This window comes from Halichoerus grypus, chromosome 5 (assembly GCF_964656455.1).
Source record: "Halichoerus grypus chromosome 5, mHalGry1.hap1.1, whole genome shotgun sequence".
Lineage (NCBI taxonomy): Eukaryota > Metazoa > Chordata > Mammalia > Carnivora > Phocidae > Halichoerus > Halichoerus grypus.
Window position 1 is genome coordinate 43,963,172 of NC_135716.1, and position 22,498 is coordinate 43,985,669.

General features: G+C 39.0%; 1 protein-coding gene and 1 long non-coding RNA gene across 5 annotated transcripts in view; one reads left to right on the forward strand and one right to left on the reverse strand.

The window, feature by feature from the left end:
• Window positions 1-8,011: 8,011 nt before the first annotated feature.
• Window positions 8,012-21,590, reverse strand: LOC118542608 (uncharacterized). Of its 3 annotated transcripts, none has more exons than XR_013447799.1 (5): window positions 21,422-21,590; window positions 20,889-20,929; window positions 19,113-19,260; window positions 15,225-15,367; window positions 8,012-8,390 (listed from the first exon to the last, which is right to left on the reverse strand). It is a non-coding gene; the product is annotated as an uncharacterized LOC118542608 (long non-coding RNA). The 3 variants fall into 3 exon arrangements; XR_013447800.1 differs by having other exon boundaries at window positions 15,225-15,436; XR_004920680.2 differs by lacking the exon at window positions 20,889-20,929.
• PIP4P2 (phosphatidylinositol-4,5-bisphosphate 4-phosphatase 2) overlaps window positions 21,208-22,498 on the forward strand; it is a 56,295-nt gene continuing 55,004 nt past the window's right edge. The window contains exon 1 of one of the 2 annotated variants that reach the window (XM_036102979.2): window positions 21,208-21,439. In XM_036102979.2, coding sequence (XP_035958872.1) covers window positions 21,334-21,439 — 106 coding nt within the window. In that variant the 5' untranslated portion in view covers window positions 21,208-21,333. The remainder of the gene's footprint in view (window positions 21,440-22,498) is intronic. The other variant, XM_036102980.2, reaches the window with a different exon arrangement.

Sequence of the window (22,498 nt, forward strand, 5' to 3'; positions counted from 1 at the left end):
AAAGCCATCTCTTTGTTTTTTACCATAAAACTACTTTTTCAAACGAAATCTTATGCAGAAGCCCAGTATATGAAACAGATAAGAACAGAGCCAGTGAGACTGAACGGAATGAGTGGCGGGGAATCCTACCTACTCTGATGAGCCTCAAGGAGTTAATTTGAATATCACTGGATAATCTGAAGCAGAAATTCCCAATCTGCCTGTATTTTGGAATCATCTGAAGAGATGATTAGTTTTGTTTCTAATGCTGTTGTCCTGGTCTCTTTTCCAAAAAGTCTGCTATTGGGACCAAGCAGGTGTATTTTTTTTTAAATCTCCCCAGATCACTCTAATATGCAGCCAGGATTGGAAATAACTTCTCCAGATAGCTTTTTTTCTGATTCTGAGCACTCAGCTTTTCACTGCTTTTCTTTTTCTTCTTTTTTTTTTTGTCTTATATGTATTTTTAAACGAATTTATTATTAAAAAACTTCTCAAAAAAAGAAAATACCAAGTCTGTAAGTTTTCTCTGGTGAATTCTATCAAACACTAAAGGAGTAAATAACATCAGTGCTACGCAATCTGTTTTTTAGAAAATTGCAGGAGGAATCATTCCCCATCTCATTTTATGAGGCCTACATAAACATAATACCAACCCCAGCAAAGATATTACAAAAAGGGAAATTTCAAAGCAATATCTCTCATGATTAATCCTTTACAAAGTATTAGAAAATCAAATTCAACTATACACAAAATGGATACCATAATATGTTCAAATAGGGTTTATCCCAGGAAAGTAGAGTTGACTTAATATTAAAAAAAAAAAAATCATTTAGTGAAATTCAACATACTAAAAAAAAAAGAAAAAACAACATGATTAATTCAATAGAGACATAAAAAGCTTTTGGAAAAAATCAACACTGATTCATGAAAAATCTGGCAAACTAGGAATAGCATAGAATTTCCTCCAACTACAAAAGAATATCTATGAAAACTGTTCCTCCAACATCATACTATTTTTTTTTATTTTGGGGCTTTATTTTTTATTTTTTAACATTTTTTAATTTAAATTCAATTAATTAATGTATAATATATTATTGGTTTCAGAGGTACAGGCTTGTGATTCATCAGTCTTACATAATACCCAGTACTCATTACATCACATGCTCTCGTTAATGTCCATCACCCAGTTACCCCATCTCTCCACCCCTTTTCCCTCCAGCTACCCTCAGTGTTTCCCATTGCTTTTCAATAAGGCAAATCTCTCCTCTCATTCTGGGGCCTTGAGTTTTCTTTCTCAACCTACAACTTTTCCAGAGGTCCTTGGATTTCACCAAATTCTTACCTTTCATTATACCTCTATTCTTTTATGTTACCCAGCTGGTCCAAAACCAGTGTCAGTTTCCAAAACAAAACACTATCTGTTTCTTAGGTCTTTATTGTGGTTTTGTTGTTCTTTAATACAAATTTATATAGAATAATAATATAACGATTAATAGATGGGACTTGGAGTCAGAATTAGGTTATTTTATATCTCTTCTCTTTATTACTTCTGTAGCTTACTCACCCTTTGGAGAAGTTAGGGGACAAGGATAGTCTTCTACATAGAATCATTGTAATGATTTGGTAGGGGGATACCTACAAAATGTCTAGTACATAGAAAGTGCTCAAAATTGCTCACTGTTATGGTTACCAAATACATAAATAAATCATTATTCAATTTTTGTCTCTTCATAGAAATTAAATAACTGACTTTGAACCATATAATGAAGTGTGGATGGTTTCATTCAGTCAGTCTACTCAACTAATATTTTTTAAGTACCTGTTATGTACTGTGCAAGGAACCAAATAGACAGTCATCTGCCTTTAAATATCCTAAGTGTTAACGGGCAAAGATTCTATCAATTTAAAATGAGAAATATTCATTAGGATGAAGGAAACAGATATCAAGAGGGTTGAATCTGGTCTAACATAGTTGTTTGACCTGCCCAGTGTTGCCACATATTTCTTTTAATTGGCCCTCAAACATTTTTTTTAAAGATTTATTTATTTGAGAGAGAGAGAGCACACTTAACCTGTTCTGGGTTAAGTGTATTTTGGGCCAACTGAAAATGTTATTTGCTAGATCTCAAGATTTGCTTCTTTACTTAACTCCTTTAGAAAATAGATTTGGCTTCATTTTTCTAAATGTGGGGTTTTCTCCTGAAGTTTCTTCCATTTTTTTAAACGTTTCCCACTAGTGTACCAGGAATTGTGATCAGAGACACTTGACTGGGTTGTTACTATCAAAGCACTTAGTAGGTTAACAGAGAATAGACATGGAATAAAAGGTGAAAAGGAAGTTAGATTCTAAAGGAACCATGAGAGTTTGGGAATCTAAGTATTGAGGCAGAATGCTTCAGAAGATAATACAAAATTTTCAGCACAAGAAGTAGCCAGAGTTCAAATATGAAACAGACAGGGAATTGCTGTTGAAAATCAACTCCATTGTTTGTTGTGGTAATTACCCACTCCCCCCAACCAATTACAATGATTAGCATAGCGCACTGGGTAATGTAATTTTCTTGGCAGGACTGTTATTGTCTATGCAGGCATTCATGTAATGCCCTTAATTTTGTTTAAAAAAAATTAGATTTTAACTTAAATCAGCATTATCTATCATGATGGGAAAAAGATCAGATTTTGTCATTGTGATGTTTATATCAAGGAAGCCTTAAGACATGTCATTAAGGTACTTTCTTTCTAGCATTTTGATTATACTGAAATTAGGTAATCAGTGGTGCCTGTTCTGAGTAGCATGGCAAGTAGAATTAAGAATGAAAAGCTCTGGGAAAGAAAAACCAAAACACATCAAAGATTTCCAACACTTCACTCTCTTAGATTTTAAAGAAAAATTAAATTTATTTTGTAAACAGCTACAAATTACAATAATTTACCACTTAAACAAAAGCTATAAATTATCAAGTAAAATAAACAGAAGATTATATTCTTTTTTAACAGTATTAAAATTTCAGCTATAACTATTTGTCTGGTTAGTACTGGTTACTATTTACATATTTCCTCAGACAATTCCACTCTTATCCTTTTATAATGGTTACTTTAATTTTTCAACATTCAACATTTAACTTAAATTTTAATATTTCATCCTTAAAATATTACATGAAAGTATTTTATAGTGTAGTATTTATAGTATTTATTTTTAATATTTATTTGTTTTTATTTTAAAAACAACAGTTATGATTTTTTATCAGCTTTATTGACTTATCATTGACAGACAGAATTGTACATATTTTTTTAAGATTTATTTATTTGAGAGAGAGAGAGCATACACGTGCACATGCAGGAGGGTAGGGGCAGAGGGAGAGAGAGAAGCTCAAACAGACTCCCTCCTGAGCGGGGAGCCGGACACAGGGCTCCATCCCATCACCCTCAGATCATGACCTGAGCAGAAATCAAGAGGTGGACATTCAACCAACTAAGCCACCCAGGTGCCCCTAAAATTGTACGTATTTAAAGTGTACAGCATAATGATTTGATATATGTATACACTGTGAAATGATTACCATAATCAGGTTAATTAACACATACATCACCTCACATAGTTAAATTTCGTGTGAGTGTGTCTGTGTGTATTGAGAAGGCTTAAAATGCACTCAGCAAATTTCAATCATACAACACAGTATTACTAACTACAGTCACCATACTATGTATCGTATCATTTTTTTTCAGTTCAAACTACTTTCTAATTTCTCCTTTGAGTTCTTTGACTTATGAGTCTCTTAGAATGTGACTTTTAAAAAACTTTATATTCTGATTTAATTTTAGACCCAGAAGTTGCAGAAATAACAGAGTTCCTGTGTACCTTTCAGCCAGCTTTACAGTATTTTATCAAAAGCAGGAAAGTGCCATTGATAATATACCATTAACGATAGATCTTATTTGGATTTCACCAGTCTTACAAGTATTCTTTTTGTGTGTTTGTGGTGTAGTTCTAGGAAATTTGCTACATGTATAGATTCATGTGACCACTACCATAATCAGGGCACAGAATTGTTCCATCACCTCAGAAAAGTCCTTGCACTGCCCCTTCCTAGTCACACACTTTTACCTTAACTCCTATCAAATGTCTCATCCTTAAACATGTTGTATTTCTTTTTCTACACAGTTGTTTTGGCCCTTTTAAATGCCCTTAATACAGTTTTTTTTTTTTAAGATTTTTTTTTTTTTTGAGAGTGGGGGAGGGGCAGAGGGAGAGAGAATCTTAAGCAGGCTCCACACCCAGCATGGAGCCTTACTGGGGGCTCGATCTCACAACCCTGAGATGGTGACCTGAGCCAAAATCAAGAGTCAGATGCTTAACCATCTAGCCACCCAGGTGACCCTAAAGATTTTAAAGTAATCTCTATACCCAACGTGGGGCTTGAACCTACAACCCCAAGATCAAGAGTTGCAGGCTCTACTGAGCCAGCCAGGCACCCCTCTTTAATACAGTTTTAATATTTTGTTATTAAGGCTCTTAGGCTCTTAGGTACTGCTTTGTGAGATTAATTTTTGTATACTTTTTGCTTGGTTGATAGTGTAAAAGTATGTTTGTTTGTTTATTGTTTCCTATCTTGTTACTGCCAGTTCATGCAAAATTACAGTCTTTCTAGATCCTTTCTCTCTTTTTAGCTTCTATCTATTCAACTATTTTTTTTTTTTTACTTTCTTCCCATCTCCTTGACAGAGGGAAAAACATGCCTTTCCTTTATTCATGAAGAGCAGCTCTCTGATTTCTTCTGATGCTTTCCATCTCCAAATAGTATTCATGTAAAGCCTCACCCACCATTAGTGGGCTCAACAAAGTAAATTCCCAGATTGATTTCTGCCTGACAGAAACTCTCTCCTTATTTCAAAAAATGTTTAAGAAAAAGTTTTGCCTAAAAAACTACCCCAGAAAATTTACAGTTATTGGAACAGAAACTTTAATAATTAAAGAAAAAACATGAAACATAATTAATACTACATAAAAGCTCCTGGGAGGCTGCAGTGGCTGAAATAGCAACTATTTTGGTAGTTCAGGAAGTTCTTAGAACTGAAGGATTATCTTACTTTTAAAACTTGAAATTCAGCGGTGAAATTCTGCATTGCTTAAAAATAATAAGAGATTGTAATATACACTTCTAAAATACAAAAAAGATCTGTAATTGGGCGCCTGGGTGGCTCAGTTGGTTAAGCGACTGCCTTCGGCTCAGGTCATGATCCTGGAGTCCCGGGATCAAGTCCCACATCGGGCTCCCTGCTCAGCAGGGGGTCTGCTTCTCCCTCTGACCCTCTTCCCTCTCGTGCTCTCTGTCTCTCATTCTCTCTCAAATAAATAAATAAAAATCTTAAAAAAAAAAAAATCTGTAACTAAACCTAGAGGGAAAAAAGAAGGTAATTGTATTAAACATAATCCAATTTAATTCTAAGAGCTATTTTCAAAGTTGTGTTTAGTGATAAGAATCTTTATTATGTTAATGCTCCATAGGGAGAGACTGAAATAAATGATTCAAATAATAGGTAAAGACCTTTGGGAGAAGAGGACAAAGAAAGGGAAAGCAGCTAAGATGAGTGACCACATGCAGCTAACCTTGGGGTGAATGAAGGAGGAGTGGGAATGTAAAACCGAGATAGATGGTCGAAGTGAACAACTAATTTTCAGGTTCAAGAGCAGATCATCCTAATAGAATGGAAAAAGGTAGACTTTGGCAGACTATGGCTGAAAATAATTAGGTTAAAGGATTGTAATAGATACTTCCATCTGGATATGGCTTCATATTTCTTGACATATGCAATCTCTCTATAAGGGAGGCAGTTATGTTTAAAAGCAAAGGGTTTGGGATTAGATGACTTGGGTTGAGACTCCAATTCTAATGCTTAAGGCTAGTAATAAATAGGATGAGTGAGCAACATGATCTCTTAGAGTTTCAGCGTCTGCCTCAGTAAAATGTATCTAAGGCAATACCCACTCAAGGGTGGCTTTGAGAATAACATTGGGACAATTCACTTAAGTAGTAAGCCCTCAGTAAACAATATTAGCTACTATTGTAATCAAAGATAACCCACTTTATTGTTAAGAAATGTTGTCACTCGAGGTAGAAATAAAGTTTATGCCAACCCCTGGCTTCCCCAGTTGGCTCAGTTTTGTAACTCTGCTATTCCTGATGAGGACTAGAAATAGATCAAAATCTCCACATCCACCAGGGCATGGTAAAGATATCATCGGGAGGGAACCTGGCTGGCTCAGTTAGTAGAGCATATGACTCTTGATCTCAGGGTTGTAAGTCTGAGCCCCACATTGGGTGTCGAGATTTCTTAAAAATAAAATCTTAAAAAAAAAAAAGATACCATCTGGTCTCTGCTTCTGACCTCTGAGCTTATAAAGGCTGCAGCCTTTCCCTATATTTGTCCATCCGTATGAGTGGGTGATGCCCCCACTTGCCCCCAGCTTCTGATTTCTGCTGCTAACGTGGCAACCTCTCCTTGCATGTAAGTCTATTGCATTGATGCCCGTCAACTTGTGGAGCCTGTGCTAACCAACCCTTTTCCACAGAGGTTAGACCTGTGCCTCCAATTACTAGTTTCTATCTCTTCATCGGCTGGATCACTGCTCTCCTAACGTTGATTATCAGTTCCTCCTAGATTCCCTTGCTGCTATGCCTCAACAGCTAGATCAGAAGCCCTTGAGTACTAATTTGATCTGGAACATGCTTCAGTTTTCCCCGACCATTGGGATGGAGCTAACCTGCTCCTACAGCCTGCCCTATGCACCTATCAATTCTATTCATTCTTGTACCTGACACCCCACCTTTCCCTTTCCAACTAATTAGTATTTCCCAGGATGCCTCAAAGCCAAGCGAGTCTGAGTTGCTGTATAGAAAGCATGGATGGGGCACCTGGCTGTCTTAGTTGGAAGCGCATGCAGCTCTTGATCCCGGGTCATGATAACCCCACGTTGGGTGTACCTGATTTGATTACTACAAATAAATAAACTTAAAAAAAAATGAAGGATACAGATATTTCATAAGAAATTGAGGCTTCGATATCATATGGCTCAACAGTATTAACTGTCCTACTTATTTGTTGCACAAGTTTACTGTGAAATGAGAGTCAGTACACAAAGCATATTTTAAACTATAAATTGTAAAATTATAATGATAATAGACAGACGTTCCTCTTTCATTGCCAGCTCTCCTTTCCTTTGCCTTTCTGGTCATGTCTTTGCTTCCTTGACATAGCTACCTCATTGTATGTCTTCTCTTTCACTTTTTTATTCCCTTTTCCTTATTCTTACTTATCTTCTGCTCCCTCCACACACGCCCCCCACCCCACCACCATTTCCCTATACTTTTTTCATCCAATAGACTCCGATTTCTCTCTGGGAGGTCAGTGCTTCTCTGACACTGGTTTTCACACGAGTTCCCATCTTCTACCTGATGATGAACTTCTGTGCCCTCCCAGAAGTACTTGCTCATGATGGAATGGGATAAGTCAAGGTTTGGAAATTCATACAATGAAAATAAATGCTAATCTAAAAAGAGTGAAACTGAACTTTATGTGTTGATATGGAAAGATCTCCAAAAATGATTAGGTTAAAAACAAGATATAGAAAAATGCATATAGAATTATTCAAGTTATGTAAATAAAAAAGATACACAAGTTCTTATGTATTACATTTGTTGTGAGGAAGACTAGAATAAACAAACTGACACCTTTTTAGAGCCTTTTGAAAACGTCTAGGTATTTTGACCCAGCAATTCCACTCTTATTAATAGACATTTTATACTGAAGAAATAAATTTTGTATAATTACTGCAATTTACTTATCGCAACATTTTTAATAGCAAAAAATGGAAATAATACTAGTGTCCAATATTAAGAAATTAGGTAAATAACTCACAGAATATCCACAAGAAGTACAGTTATTAAAGTTATATTTTTGAAATCTACTTAAAGACGTGGGAAATATAATAACACATTTTAAAACAAAAACAGAAATTTACAAAACGAAGTTTACAGAAGGATTTTAATTTTGTTTATGTGTAATTTACATTTGCATAGACAATGAAGGAAATACAGGTAAATGTTTTGAGTGGACATAACTGGGTAATGAGGTTAAGGGGGTTTCTTTTTTTTTTTTTTAAGATTTTTATCTATTTATTTGACAGAGAGAGTGGGAGAGCACAAGCAGGCGCAGCAGCACAGGGAGAGGGAGAAGCAGGCTCTCCGCCCACCAGGGAGGCCGATGCTGGGCTTGATCCCAGGACCCTGGGATCATGACCTGAGCCGAAGGCAGACGCTTAACTGACTGAGTCACCCAGGCGCCCCGAAGTTAAGGGGGTTTCTATTGTCTTCTCTGTCCTCTCTCCATTTTCCAATGTTAAAATTCTTCTATAATAATAGAGAAAGTAGAAAATGTTATTAAAATAATACAATAAAATAATTCATTTTTTGAAAAATTAGTGGGCTCAATTGAGCTTGGTTTTTTAGAACAGGAAATTTTGCCCTTCTTTTTTTTTACCTCATGGCTGGTTTCTACATTTATATAACTCTGTCTATCTATCTACCCACCTGCCTACCTACTACCTACCATCTGCATATCTATCATCTACAACTGCCTGCCTATCCATCCATCATCTCTATTTACTTTCCTCAGCTGAGCTTTCTAAACAAGTTTGTTCTGGGTTTTGTGTTTTCTCTTATTTAGTTAATAGCTCTTACGGTTATAAATGACTGCTGCCAGTCTTGTTGAGTAGACTTGGTATGTTCTTTGTAGAGAAGGCACATATAATTTTTCCAATAATAAGAGTATCATTATCATAATTCCTTACCTCTCCAAGTGTAAACTGCTTCATGCTGTATTTTGTTTAAATGTAGGACCACTCTTGTATGCTTTTGAGTAATGACGCATTATAAAGCACATTTAGCTTAGAATTCCCACAGCAAATTTGTAAAGACAAGCATGCAACTACCTACACTAAGAAATTCATTTTCCAATAAGTAGTTCATATTTGTTCAAATTAAACATGGAAGTTAAATTCAGTCCTGGAAGATGAATTCTTCCACTCGTCCAGATTGGTATTAGTAAAAACCATTTGGAAAAGAAATCTGTTGCTCAAAGAAGCAATTTTATTTTCCCAAAAGAGATAAGATTAGTAATCAAAATATTGGTATCAATAACAATGATTTTAGTGCAATCTGTGCTCATAATCATTTTCCATTCCTAAATATTCCTTTATTCCATTACTTGCTAATACATCTAGATGTCATTCTATTCATTGTTCTTTCATCTTATTAGTAATAGCATTTTTAGCAGAGACTAAGTACATTATCTTCTAAGGTGTAAGTGCTTAAGAATTAGATGCTCCCTGGGGCACCTGGGTGGCTCAGAGTCAGCAACCAACTCTTTTTTTTTTTTTTTAAAGATTTTATTTATTTATTTGACAGAGAGAGACACAGCAAGAGAGGGAACACAAGCAGGGGGAGTGGGAGAGGGAGAAGCAGGCTTCCCGCGGAGCAGGGAGCCCGATGCGGGGCTCGATCCCAGGACTCTGGGATCATGACCTGAGCCGAAGGCAGACGCTTCACGACTGAGTCACCCAGGCGCCCCAGCAACCGACTCTTGATTTCAGCTCAGATCATGATCTCGGGTCATTAGGTGGAGCCTGGTGTCTGTTGCTCCCTTAACTGTGTTTTCATGGTGTTTTCCTCATATATCTATCCATTAGTGAAGAAATGCTTTGATTTTCTAAGTGTATGTCACACTCAACTGTAAACCCCTCAAAATTAGAAATCATGCTTTATTCATTTTTTAAAAAATATTTATTTATTCATTTGAGAGAGAGAGAGAATAGGGGTGAGGAGGGACAGAAGGGAAGGGAGAGAGAGAATCCTCAAGCAGACTCCCTGCTGAGCATGCAGCCCCATGCAGGCTCCATCTCACAACCCTGAGATCATGACCTGAGCCGAAATGAAGAGTTGGATGATTAACCAACTGAGCCACCCAGGTGCCCCCAGAAGTCATGCTTTATTCTTTTTATGTCCCCACACTTAGGATAGTGCTTGGTACAAAGTAAGCAATCAATAAGTGATTTTTATGATTGAAGAAAAGGCAGATGGTAAGAATAACTGCTCAGAGAAAACAAATCGAGCAGTGGTTGAATCTGAAACTCTAATATTATTGTAATGAAAGAATTTCAAATATTTAAAACTTTTATGTTATCTTACTGACTAATCCTGGGAAGCATTTTTGTATAGATTTATGTTTCTAATCCTCTGGCTCACTAGAAATAGGTGAAAACTTAAAGACAGAAACATTTGTTTAGAGCTTATTTTAATAAATTTTTCCTAAATGGAAATACATATTAATACCTTCAAGAGATATTTTCAACTTTTTTTTAAAGATTTTTTTTTAAATCTTTTTTTTTTTTTAAGATTTTATTTATTTATTTGACAGAGAAAGACAGCAAGAGAGGGAACACAAGCAGGGGAGTGGGAGAAGGAGAAGCAGGCTTCCCGCGGAGCAGGGAGCTCAATGCGGGGCTCGATCCCAGGACCCTGGGATCATGACCTGAACCGAAGGCAGACGCTTAATGACTGAGCCATCCAGGCACCTCTATTTTCAACTTTTAGAAAGAAAAAGTAAGTCACATAAAAATGCAGATCTTTCTTGTATTGGCCCAACTAAAAGTTACCTATTTATCTCTGATTATTACTCTGAGTTTAAGTTAATGGTATTTCTACCAAGGGATTATGTATTTTGTGTACAATAAAGAGTATCACTTCTGTTTTCATGTACTTTACTTTCTTCTAGTTTTTGTTTGTTTGTTTTGTGTTACTAATACAAAGTAGTTAGGAATTTAATTAAGAATTGAGATTTTTGCCTGCACTGAGTTGTTCATTACCAGACACAATTTAAGAGTCAACTAAGGACCACTAAGAGGATTTGCCTTTGTGTTATGGTGTGGGGAAGTCCTTCTGTGGAAGGTAGAACAGTGGCTCACCATATCTGAAATCCCTGCGAATGTGTTACCTTACATGACAAATGGGACTTTGCAAATACGATTAAGTTAAGAATATTGAGATGGAAAAAATTTCCATATGAATAAGGACTCACAAGAGTCCTTATACGTGAAAGAAGGCAGGAGAGGCAGAGTCAGAGATTTGAAGATGCTGCACTGCTGGTTTGGAAGAGGGAGGAAGGGGACGTGAGTGAAGAGTGAAGGCACGTGGGTGGTCTCTTAAGGCTATAAAAGGTGAGAAAATAGATTCTCTTCGGAGGCCTCCACGGAGGAATGAAGCATTGCTGACAGCTCAGTTTTAGCCTAGTGAGAACCACTTTGGACTTCTGACCTCCAGAACTGTAAGATAATAATAGTTTTGCATTTTTTTTTAATTTGAAAGGAATGTATTGCTCGCCATCCATAAAAATAGAGCTTTACACACTCACAACTAATGAACAAAATCCTACACTATCCTATTTCATTGTTTTAAGCCACTAAATTGGTGGTAATTTGTTACAGCAGCAAAGCAAACTGATACACTTTCCTTACGTTATTCTACAAATGCGATATTATTGGTAAGTAAAAAGCTCCTCCTGTCATGCAGGCCAGAAACAGCTGCATGGGACCAGTTTAGATAGTCTGACCAGTTAGTGTTAATCAGTGTGGCCAGGGTGATTGGTGACCAGCGAGACCAGCGAGAATATGACAATATATGACAATATGTCACTGAGTCAGTGACAAACTGACTCAGGCAGACAGAACAGGATGCCTTGGAAAGACTGAGTGACTTGAGGCATAACCTTAAGCGTCAAATGACCCAGAGTAGCCTTGAGAGTAAATGCCCAAGAAGACATGAGAAGGACAAGGCAGGAAATGGTACTCTGTTAACTCATGTATCATGTATTCTAGGTTTAACACGAAATGAGAAAGAATGAGGATGGGGTTCTATCAGCAAAAGAATACAGTTTGATATTTCATGGGCTATAAATTACAGAGCATATAAAGGAAGATCATATACAGAAACAGCATATATTGAAAAATAGGCAATCATTAAAAATACTTTCAATACAGGGGTGCCTGGGTGGCTCAGTTGGTTGGGGGTCTGCCTTCGGCTCTGGTCATAATCCTGGGACCTTGGGATCGGGCCCCATGTCGGGCTCTCTGCTCAGTGGGGAGCCTGTTTCTCCCTCTCCCTCTGCTGCTCCCTCTGCTTGTGCTCTCTCTCTGTCAGATAAATGAATAAAATCTTTAAAAAATATTTTCAACACAGACAAAATCGATAGACAATAAACTAAGAAAAACATTTGCCTTATTTATTATATGTGTTGAACTTTCAAAAGCTGACTGACGATCAAGGGGATAGGTACTTTATTCAAGCTGTTGCAATAGAGAGAATATCCAAAGGGAGTGTTTCCTGGAAAATGGGAAACAAGAGGAATTGTATATAGCAAAGATACAAAAGTGGCAGAGTGTCAATTAAAAGTTTGGTGACTAATCAGGCAGGTGCTGCAATGCGAAGCTGCTGAGAAAGGGAGAGTCCCAGTCACCACAAGTGGGGGTAAAAAATGGTTCTCAGGTCCTAGAGGGCAACTGACAATACACACCGCAAGATTTTTCCATGTGCATGGTCTCTGATCTAGCCTTCCCATTCAAAAAATTTTTCAGGAATAAATATCAGAAAAGTGTTCAAAGATTGACTGAAGTCATCCTCGACTTTTGTCTTTCATACACTGCATGAAATCCATCAGGAATTGGTTGACCTTCACAATATATCCAGAATCTGACCCTTTCTTTCCAAAACTGTAGGGGTGGGGGGGTGGAGAGAGAGAGACAGATTGGGAAGAGTGGGGAGAGAGAAAGGAATGGGGAGATGGGGAGAGAGAGAGAGGGAGAGAGATTTGGCCTGTTTTAGTTCATTACATCCTGTTCTTAGAACTGTAACTCAAAAAAGGAATTGAAAGGAATGGATTAGTCTCTTAGTACCAGGGAGCATCAGGGTCAGTGTACATTCAGAAAATAAAGTTTTACATTTCTCCACACAGGCAAAAGATAAGTATATTTGCTATATGAAGATAAATAAATTCTTTATAACTCTTTCTATATATTTCTTTGTAAGGGAGAACACCTCCTGCTGTAATAAATAAACTCTGAAATTTCAGTGGCTTTTAACACAATAAAGCATCTTTCTTTCTCACAAAACACTTCAAAAACCATTGTTCTTGGGCAGCTCTCCTGTATGTAAGTGATTTAGTGTCTCAAGATACTTCCTTCTTGTACCATTTTCAACATGTGACTCCCACGGTCTCCTTGGGGGTCATTTCCTGCCATCTATCTTAGAGAGGAAAAGAGCTTTGGAGGATCATGAAAGAGAGGTTTTTATGGGCCAGGCTAAAAGTAGTCTGTATCACTTCTATGAACCTTCCATTGGCCAGAATTTGGACATACAACTCTCCTTAAGTGCAAGGATGGCTGGGAAATGTAACTTAGCTCGGTTTTTAGGAGGAAAACAGAATGGGTTTGATCAATCAATAAAATTTTAAATTAAACTCATAAATGAAATTTTTAAGTGGTAATAAAAAAGATGAACTCCCCAGTGGAAAAATGGCCAATACCAAGGATTAATAAAAATATTCAATAATCATTAAGCATAAAGTTAAATAAGTTACAAAAAAAATCTACCTGTCATATTAAACTATCCATATTAAAAATAATAGTCCATTTATTTTCCTAAGCTGCTGAAAAATGGAGCGTCCCAGTCACCATAAGCGGGGGTAAAAAATGATTCTCAAGTCCTAGAAGGCAACTGACAATACACACCCCAAGATTTTTACATGTGCATGGTTTCTGATCTAGCTTTCCCATTCAAAAAATTTATCAGGAATAAATATCAGAAAAGTGTTCAAAGATTGACTGAAGTCATCCTCGACTTCTGTCTTTCATACACTGCATGAAATCCATCAGGAAATCCTTCAGATTGACTTTCACAATATATCCAGAATCTGACCCCTTCTTTCCACCTTTACTCCTTCTTTCTTACCTATAGTCTAATTTTATTTTTTATTTTTATTTATTTATTTTAAAGATTTTATTTATTTATCTGACAGAGAGAGAGAGACAGGAGAGAGGGAACACAAGTAGGGGGAGTGGGAGAGGGAGAAGCAGGCTTCCCGCTGAGCAGGGAGCCCGATGCGGGGCTCGATCCCAGGACCCTGGGATCATGACCTGAGCCGAAGGCAGCCGCTTAACCGACTGAGCCACCCAGGCGCCCCACCTATAGTCTAATTTTAACACAAGTAGCCATTGTGATCCTTTTAAAACCTATGTCGTATCAAGTCCTCCTCTATCCTAGGCCTCCAAGAGCTCCAGTTTTGTCTCAGAGGAAAAGCCAGACGGGCTGCCGATGATCTGCCCCACCCAGGTCGATGGCAAACTTCTCTGACCTCATCTTTTACTCCTCCTCCCCACCCCCACTCCCCAGCTCACTTTGCTCAGGCTGCGCAGGCTTCCCTGCCGTTCACTGTCCACATCTCTGCTCAGGTATCAGTGAAGCCTACCTAGTTCCTCCATGCGAAAAGGCAACGCGCCCTCTCCACCTTTCTCTCCTATTTCTCCTTACCCTGCTTGATTTCTCCCCATAACATTTATCACCATCTGATGCATTATATGTCCTCACTCGACTGAGTGTTACCTGTCTTCTATTGTAATGAGGTAAGGGGTTTTGTAACCCCTAGAACAGTGCCTGACACATAAAGGCATTCAATAAATATTTGTTGAATGAATGAATAAAATACTACAAAAATCCTGAAACATCAAAAAAATAGAGGACTGGTTACGTAAACTGGGATGATGCAGTGAAGGGTCAGACAGGTAAGACAGAATCAAAAGCCTAGATGTGCAGAAAATAAAACTAGAATGTGGTTTTGTATTTCATAGGAGGAAACTCTGGGAATACCAATTTCTAAAGAGGTAACAGTTATTTTTCTTACCCAACTGGTTTCTGAAACCATAGGAATGGGAAGTTTCTCATCATAAAATGTGTTTTACATTTATCAACTGCTTCTCTGGTCTCGAAGAGGTTTTTCTGTGAACATGGGTGTCTCCAAGGGCTAAAAGGATTTTTAAAAAGCCATCTATTCTTTGCAGACTGTATTTGTCTGCTGGAGTAGCCATAAGAAAATGACACAGACTGCTTGGTTTAAACAGCAGAAATTAATTTTCTCACAGTTCTGAAAGATGGAAGTCCAAGGTCAAGGTCCAACAGGGCTCAATTTCTGGTGAGGACTCTTTCGGGCTTGCAGATGGCTGCCTCCTTGCTGTGTCCTCAGCTGGGCTTTCCTCAGTGCAGATTCATCGGCAAGAGAGAGGCTGAGAGAGAGCATGCATATGCGAGTGAGCCCAAGCTCTCTGGTGTCTCCTTTTCTATAGACATCAATCCTATTGGATTAAGGCACCATTGTTATGACCTTATTTAACCTTAATTACCCCTTAAATGCCCTATCTTGTCTTTGTAGCCCCAGCATTTAGTACCAGATACTTGTATTTCTTAGTCAAAAATGTTTTAATCAAGGAAAGCTTGAAGTTGGGGCAGCAGTCATATATTTTTCCATTCTATCTATCTATCTATCTATCTATCTATCTATCTATCTAATCTTTCCATCCATCCAAGTTATTAAACCAACTTAACTCAATGAGGTACAAATTAAGAAATAGTTATAGTTTCCTCTAAATGCTGTCCCTAACATGGCCATTTAAAATTCCCCCTTGCCTCCCATAACATATCTTATCACCTCTTGGGTAGATTCTGTAACTTCCTGGTCAATTTCAGTGATTAAAAATCCATTCAGTCTATAACTCTAATTTCATATCCAAATAAAAGATTTCCTTTTTTCTGTCATCTGCTAGCATTGTGTTTTTTTTTTTTTAAGATTATTTATTTATTTATTTATTTGACAGAGAGAGAGACACAGCGAGAGGGAACACAAGCAGGGGGAGTGGGAGAGGGAGAAGCAGGCTTCCCGCGAAGCAGGGAGCCCGATGCGGGGCTCGATGACCTGGGCCCATGACCTGAGCCGAAGGCAGACGCTTAACCGACTGAGCCACCCAGGAGCCCCTAGCATTGTGGTTTGAAGGACCTAAAATGGGGAGGGAATATGGGCTTCTCTTCGTTCTCATTTTTCTACCTTAGGTGAAAGAAAGCAGTTTACCTCTGGGCTTCAGGTCCTTCCTTCCTTTTCGGTTGCAAGCTTCTCCAGGGAGTGGACATAGGGAGGAGTTAGAGGGATTCAAGGGGCCATCACTGTAGTCTTCCTTGGGCTGTTTAGCACTAACTGTTGGACCCACACTACCTGGCCATTGACAGTAGTCTCACCATGGCAGGTTTTCAGATACTGGATTTCCAGAGGAGGCACAGATGTGAGTTCTTTTTTTTTAAGAAGACTTTATTTTTAAAGTAATTTCTACACCCAACATGGGGTTCGAACTCACAACCCCAAGATCAAGAGTTTCATGCTCCACTGACTGAGCCAGCCAGGCGCCCCTCGTGTGAGTTCTTTAGGGACCTTCCTGGTCCACAGTGTCCTGTTTAAATTCTTCCGACTCTCCTCAGCTCTTGCACTCAGTGGTAGACCCATGGGCTCTTGTCACTGGGGGGTTTTTTTTGCCCTGTAGTTATTTTTTGTGTGTTGGTGCCAGCATGCTGGCACAAGCCCAGCTAGTTCTGTGGTGCTCACTTGGCCCACCAGAAACTCATGTTCTCATCAAAGCAGAGGTGATTGTTGAGCTACACCATAAGCCTGTTTGTCTTGCCTTCATTCACCAATTCTTTTTTCCTGTTCATATAGACTTTAGGAAGATGGGCTAGCCTGTGTCCTAATTTGATGTACAGCTAGAAAATGAGGTGCTGGTTTTCCTTTCATGCAGGTACCCCCAGACTTTGCAAGTAATTCTCTTGGAGCCCTTCTCACTTGGCATTTTGGAAAAGGTTAGGAAAAAGCCACAGCAGAACTTCTTAGGCCAACAATTTATGACTCCAGTAATTCCCATTTTCCTCTTCCTTCTCTGGCTTATATGGATTCAGGGTCATTGTGGTTATTGAGGGACCGGTGTGGCTGATTTAGCATCTGCAAGTACTGACTGCTTCTTTGTCCTCAGCTTGGACCCTGGCTATCAGTTTTGGGTCAACAGGGAAAGTTTGACCCAAGTTCACGTCACATATCCTCTACAGAACTTTGCATTTAACTCTTCTCTTTCGGAGGGCGCTTCTAGAGCTTATGTCTTACTTTACACTTACTAGCATCCTATGAGATGTAGGACAGCTATCCCCCATCTTGCTGATGAAACTGAGACAGTGACAGGCAATCTAGGACTAATTAATTGAAAACAAATTCTTCTGTAACTGCAGTCAAGCCTGTAACCCTTCTCAATTGTTTTTGCAAAATGTTGCACCTTTTACAACTCCAGAACATGGCCTTGTTCTTTCAGTTATAACTTTGTCTGCTGGAGAAGTAAACAAAAACCCTTGGAGCTGAAGGTAAAGCTCTTTACCCTAGGCATAGCAGAGTACCCATCCTGCAAGCTTCCCTCACCTGACAACCAGTTTCTTGCTTTCCCAAGGCATGCAATAATTAAGGAGCATTCATGTTACATTCTGTATGTGAAATCTAAATCCCTGTTCCCTTGGACCTGACGGTGTTCCTCAAAGTTTTTTAATAGGCATTTCCAAAAGACCTGGGAAAATTTATGCTTAAATACAACCTCCTCAGGCCTGCTAAGATGCTCCAAAATTCTTGCATTAAGCATGCAGACTACACACAGAGATGCTACCCTATATAATTGCAAGGTAAGGTAAATGAATTGTGAATTAAAAATATAAACATACTCCAGGGGTGCCTGGCTGGTTCAGGCGGTAGAGTGTGTGACTCTTGATCTTGGGGTCATGAGTTCAAGACCCACATTGGGCTTAGAGCTTCCTTAAAAAAATACACACACACACACACACACACACACACAAACATACTCCAGACCATTGTACTTTTAGCTTAGTCCAGTCATGCTTATCCCCTGGTTTCCCTTCTAGAGTTAAAAAGGGAGAGTGGTAAAAAAGCTTATATTTATAGCTGCCAGGCACTGATAATTATATTCCATACATTTTCTCTTTTAATTATCATAAATACCCCACAAGGTAGGTATTATTTTCTTTGTTCTACAGACTAATTAGACAAATGAGGTATAGAGAAGTTAAGCTAACTTAACCAAGATTACCACTTAGAGGTACTGAATTCAAATTATATAGAATAATATTCAAATATAATTGATTTCCAAGTGTGGGCTACCCCAGCACAGAGGAGAAAGACTGAGAGATCAAGGGGGACAGAGTGGAGGAAGCATTCTGGTATGCACTGAAGAAAGCAGTTATAACCCTTACAATAAATATTTAATATGAACATACTTTACATCACATAGATATTCATAAAATATACTTCTTAGAAGGACTTTCAAATTCCAATTTGAACTTCTTCCCCAAAGCATGGTGTTTCTTGAAGAACTCTCCTTTGTCCTTCTCAGTGCTTTTCTTACATCAAATATTGTTTTAGCTGTGATAGGTCTCTATATAGTGACATCTCCCTGCACTCATGTCCCCCTGTATGTGATACCACCACACTTTCCATCAAGAGACTCAATTTATCCCTCTGCTCACTTGAATGTCTGGCCTTATAACTTGCTCTGACCAATAGAAAGTGGTAGAAGTAACCCTGTACCTGTTCCAAAACTTGGGACTCCTGAGGCCTTGGCAGCATCTACCTTTGCCCTCTGGGGAACACTATTCTGAGACTGCCAGGCCATAAAGAAGCCCAGGATGAAAGTGAGTTTGGAGAGAGAGGTTCAGGCAACCCAGCTTTCTCAGCTGAGCTCAGTCCGCAGCTGAGCCACCAGATGAATGCATCTTTCTGAAAAATATTATTCCAGAAGACACATTACCTCATCCCCTGAGTAGAGATGGAAACATATCATAATCATAAAATGCCTTGGATCGAGATGAGTATTATTTAATGTTTATTGAGTAACCATAAACTATTGTATTATTTTAAAACTAGAATGAAGTGATACTCACCTAGTAGAAGTTTTTCCTTTTTGTGAAATTTCGGATTGCTGCAAATATAATCTCAATATACCTTCTACCTTTCATAGTGTGAGTAATTTCCATTAGCTGTGTCACCCTCTAATGAGTAATGAAATGGATAGAGAAGCCATATAAAGAACTAAAGAAAGAAAAAAAAAAAAATCCTTTATACCTGGGCAATAAAGAAACCCTAGTTGTAGAGAAATAATGGAACAATAAAAACACTGGTCAGATGGCAAAACTGTCATCTTCATAAAAAATCAAGACACGCTCAACGCTTTTCCTGGTAACAATTTGCTTTAGTAAGATTCTGGTACTGTGTAGGATTTCCTCATACACTCCTTTGCTTATTTATTTGGCAAATATTTATCCAATCCTTCTTAATGAGCCAGGCATTCATTGCATTAGATACTGGAGACACAATAGTGAATGAGTTAGTTACAGTTTCTGACTCACAAAGTCAGTTGGGAATAAAGGGCAGGTGGATAATGGAAATGTAAATGCACTGTTAAGATAGTGTGATAGGTGACAGGACAGGACACCATAGTCATAGGATTTTGCTGATTCTTCTCAAGTTTCTTTAACTCAATAGCTTCCAGGCTGCAAATGTAAAAAACAAAAACAAAACAAAACCAAAAACCTGCTATTCATTTTGTAAATTGTTCATTTTTTGCAGGGAGTGCTATATCTTGACCCCTCACTTTTCAGGTTTCTGGAGATCTATAAATGCCCTTGGATTATATCATATGGGGATCCTTATATGGTGTTGGGTCTTGATACTACTGACCCATAAAAGATGCTGCATAATAGAAAACATTATCCTTTGATTTTCTCTTAGGATTTCCAGCTGATGCCTAAATGGTTTTTTTTTTTTTTTTTGGAAGAAAGAGTATCTTCAGAAAGCAAAATGAAGACCCTTAATGTAATACGAGAAGTAGTTTCAAATGTCTAAAGTCAGCTTTCCTCATGACCCTTTAAAATCTACAGCTGGGACTATCAGCCTCATTTTTTGTTTGCTTTTGACCGTGCTACCACAGACATCTGGAGGATCAAGACCACTGCTCTACTGGTTCATCTTTGTATACCCAGTAAGCACACCATACGTGTTTGTTGAATGACTCAAAAATCATTGAAGAAGAATGATCTTTTGAGACCTTCACTGTTTTCCTATTGCCTTTTTTGTCAGGCATATTCAAAACTTTGATTTCTAAACCGTTTTAGCAAACCACCAAAATAAGAAAAGAAAAACATAAACATGAAAACATGCCGGTAACTAGCTTTTTTGTTTTTTACTCTTTTACATGCGAAATATTATTTTAAAACACTAGCTAAAGAAAATATTTTTTTAATTGACTTACATCATTCATAAACTTCATTTTTGTATAAGGTGTCAGGGACAATAAAGTCCAAAACAAAACTAAAATTTTGTCAAATTAACCTTGTAAAAGCCAACAAGCTCTGCATCGTTTCAATAAGGTACTGTTACTAGCATGCCAAACACCTACTAAAAAACAAGGACAAGCAAGGAATGGCACCGCTCTTGCAGAAATGTATTTCCTCTCAGACAACAGATGTTGAGAAGTGATTTTCTAACAAAAGAAGCAGCCCCCAAGAAGGAATTGCTAACCTGGGAATCAGCTTTCTTCGATAATTGCTGCAAAGTTGGACAGCACAGAATCCCGCCTCCTCCCCCTCTCCAGGAGCTAAACTTGAGATCTGTGTTTGCTGTAGTTTTTCTGTAATCAAGTCACAGGCGGTTTCTCTTACCTCCTTTCAGGTTGCTCTTTACCGTTCTTCCCCCTTTTCTCCTTAGTTAAGGAAATGTAAAGTACAAAGAGGGGGAGAGTTGCAACCCCTTCCTCTCGCCTCCTCCGCCCCCCTTTCTGTTACTCCGCACCTTCCGTTCCCCGCCTTTCCTGAGCAGCCCTACTGTGTTCCCCGGCTCCTCCTCCTCGCCTTCTCCCAGCCTCCCCTCTCCCGGGCTCCGGCTTCTCTCTCTCCCCTCCCCTCCCCCAGACAGGCTTCCCAGCGCGCCGCCCTTCCCCCGCCTGCCGATCCCGCACCCTCCCCTCCCCCAGCCTCCGGCCTTGTGACACATCCCGGGTCCTCCCCGAGGCGGCAGCAGCGGCGGAACAGCGCTAGCCTCCACCTCCGCGGGAGCCGCAAGCCCCGGCTCAGCCTCCCCCCCGACCCCGCGGCTGCTGCAGCAGTCATGGCTGCTGATGGGGTGGACGAGCGCTCGCCTCTGCTGTCAGCATCCCATTCGGGAAATGTCACCCCCACGGCCCCGCCGTACTTACAGGAAAGCAGCCCCAGAGGTAAGGCCAGCATGGACCTTTCTACTTTTGTAAGGAAAAGCCTAGAATGTTAAAGACCCGGGAGCTCTAGCTCCGAGGTGGAGGAGGCGAGCCTCTCACTTGGGCTGGGAGACAGGGATGCTGACTGCGCCTTCCCGAGCCAGAGCCTGCTTTCCTGAGAGCTTCCCCGCAGGGCTTTTGGTGGGGTAGGGTGAGGTGTGAGCGTGAGTGTGTGCGAGTGCGTGTATTTCACCCCTTCTCAGCCTCTGGGGTGTGTGTGTCTGTGTGTGTATTTCACCACTTCTTACCCAGGGGTACAGGATGTGACATGAATTTCCCAGGCTGGGCTTTACCGTTTTAGAGCAGCCCCTCAGTGCAGCTGGAGGAGGGGCAATCTTTCACAATCATTCATAAATCCTTTCAGGTTGCAGAGAAACCCCTAGTACTGCTCACCTTGGGATCTGTCCTTGAAAGGGCTTAGCTTGAAAAATATGCATATCCTGCTATCCCCCCCACCAGTGCTCTGTTCAATCAGGGAATTGTCTTACCAAAAGGAATAGAATTAATCAATATTCCTAATATGTCCGAAATTCCTGCCCTTCCTTATTACTCCCCTTTCTTAGGAGTGTTAGCTTTAGTGGTGAATGAAGAAGAATAGAAAGGAAGATGTAATATTTTTGATTCGTATCTGGGTAAGATGGAAATGAACTTACTTCTAAAAGTAACCCAAGTTAATCCTGCATGGATTTCTATTTATTTCACTTCTCAAGATGGAATCAAGAAAGATTTGATAGCTGTGGGATCTGAAGAAGTGTGTGTGTGTGGGGGGAAGGGAGAGTTATTTAGCAAACTATTCAAAGATTTATCTTTGTTCCAAGCCTTTTAGTGGCTTTCTATAGTAGAAAGAAGGTGGAGTCAGGATTTATAGAAAAGGGAAGGCAAGACTTGAAAAAACCACTCAGTTATGAAAAGAATGGTCAAATATGGCACTTGCAAATGTAGCTTAAGTGCATCTCTCTCTCTTTTTGGCTGAATATGAGAGGAGTTAAAAACCCAAGGAGACAAATGTTAATGCTTTTG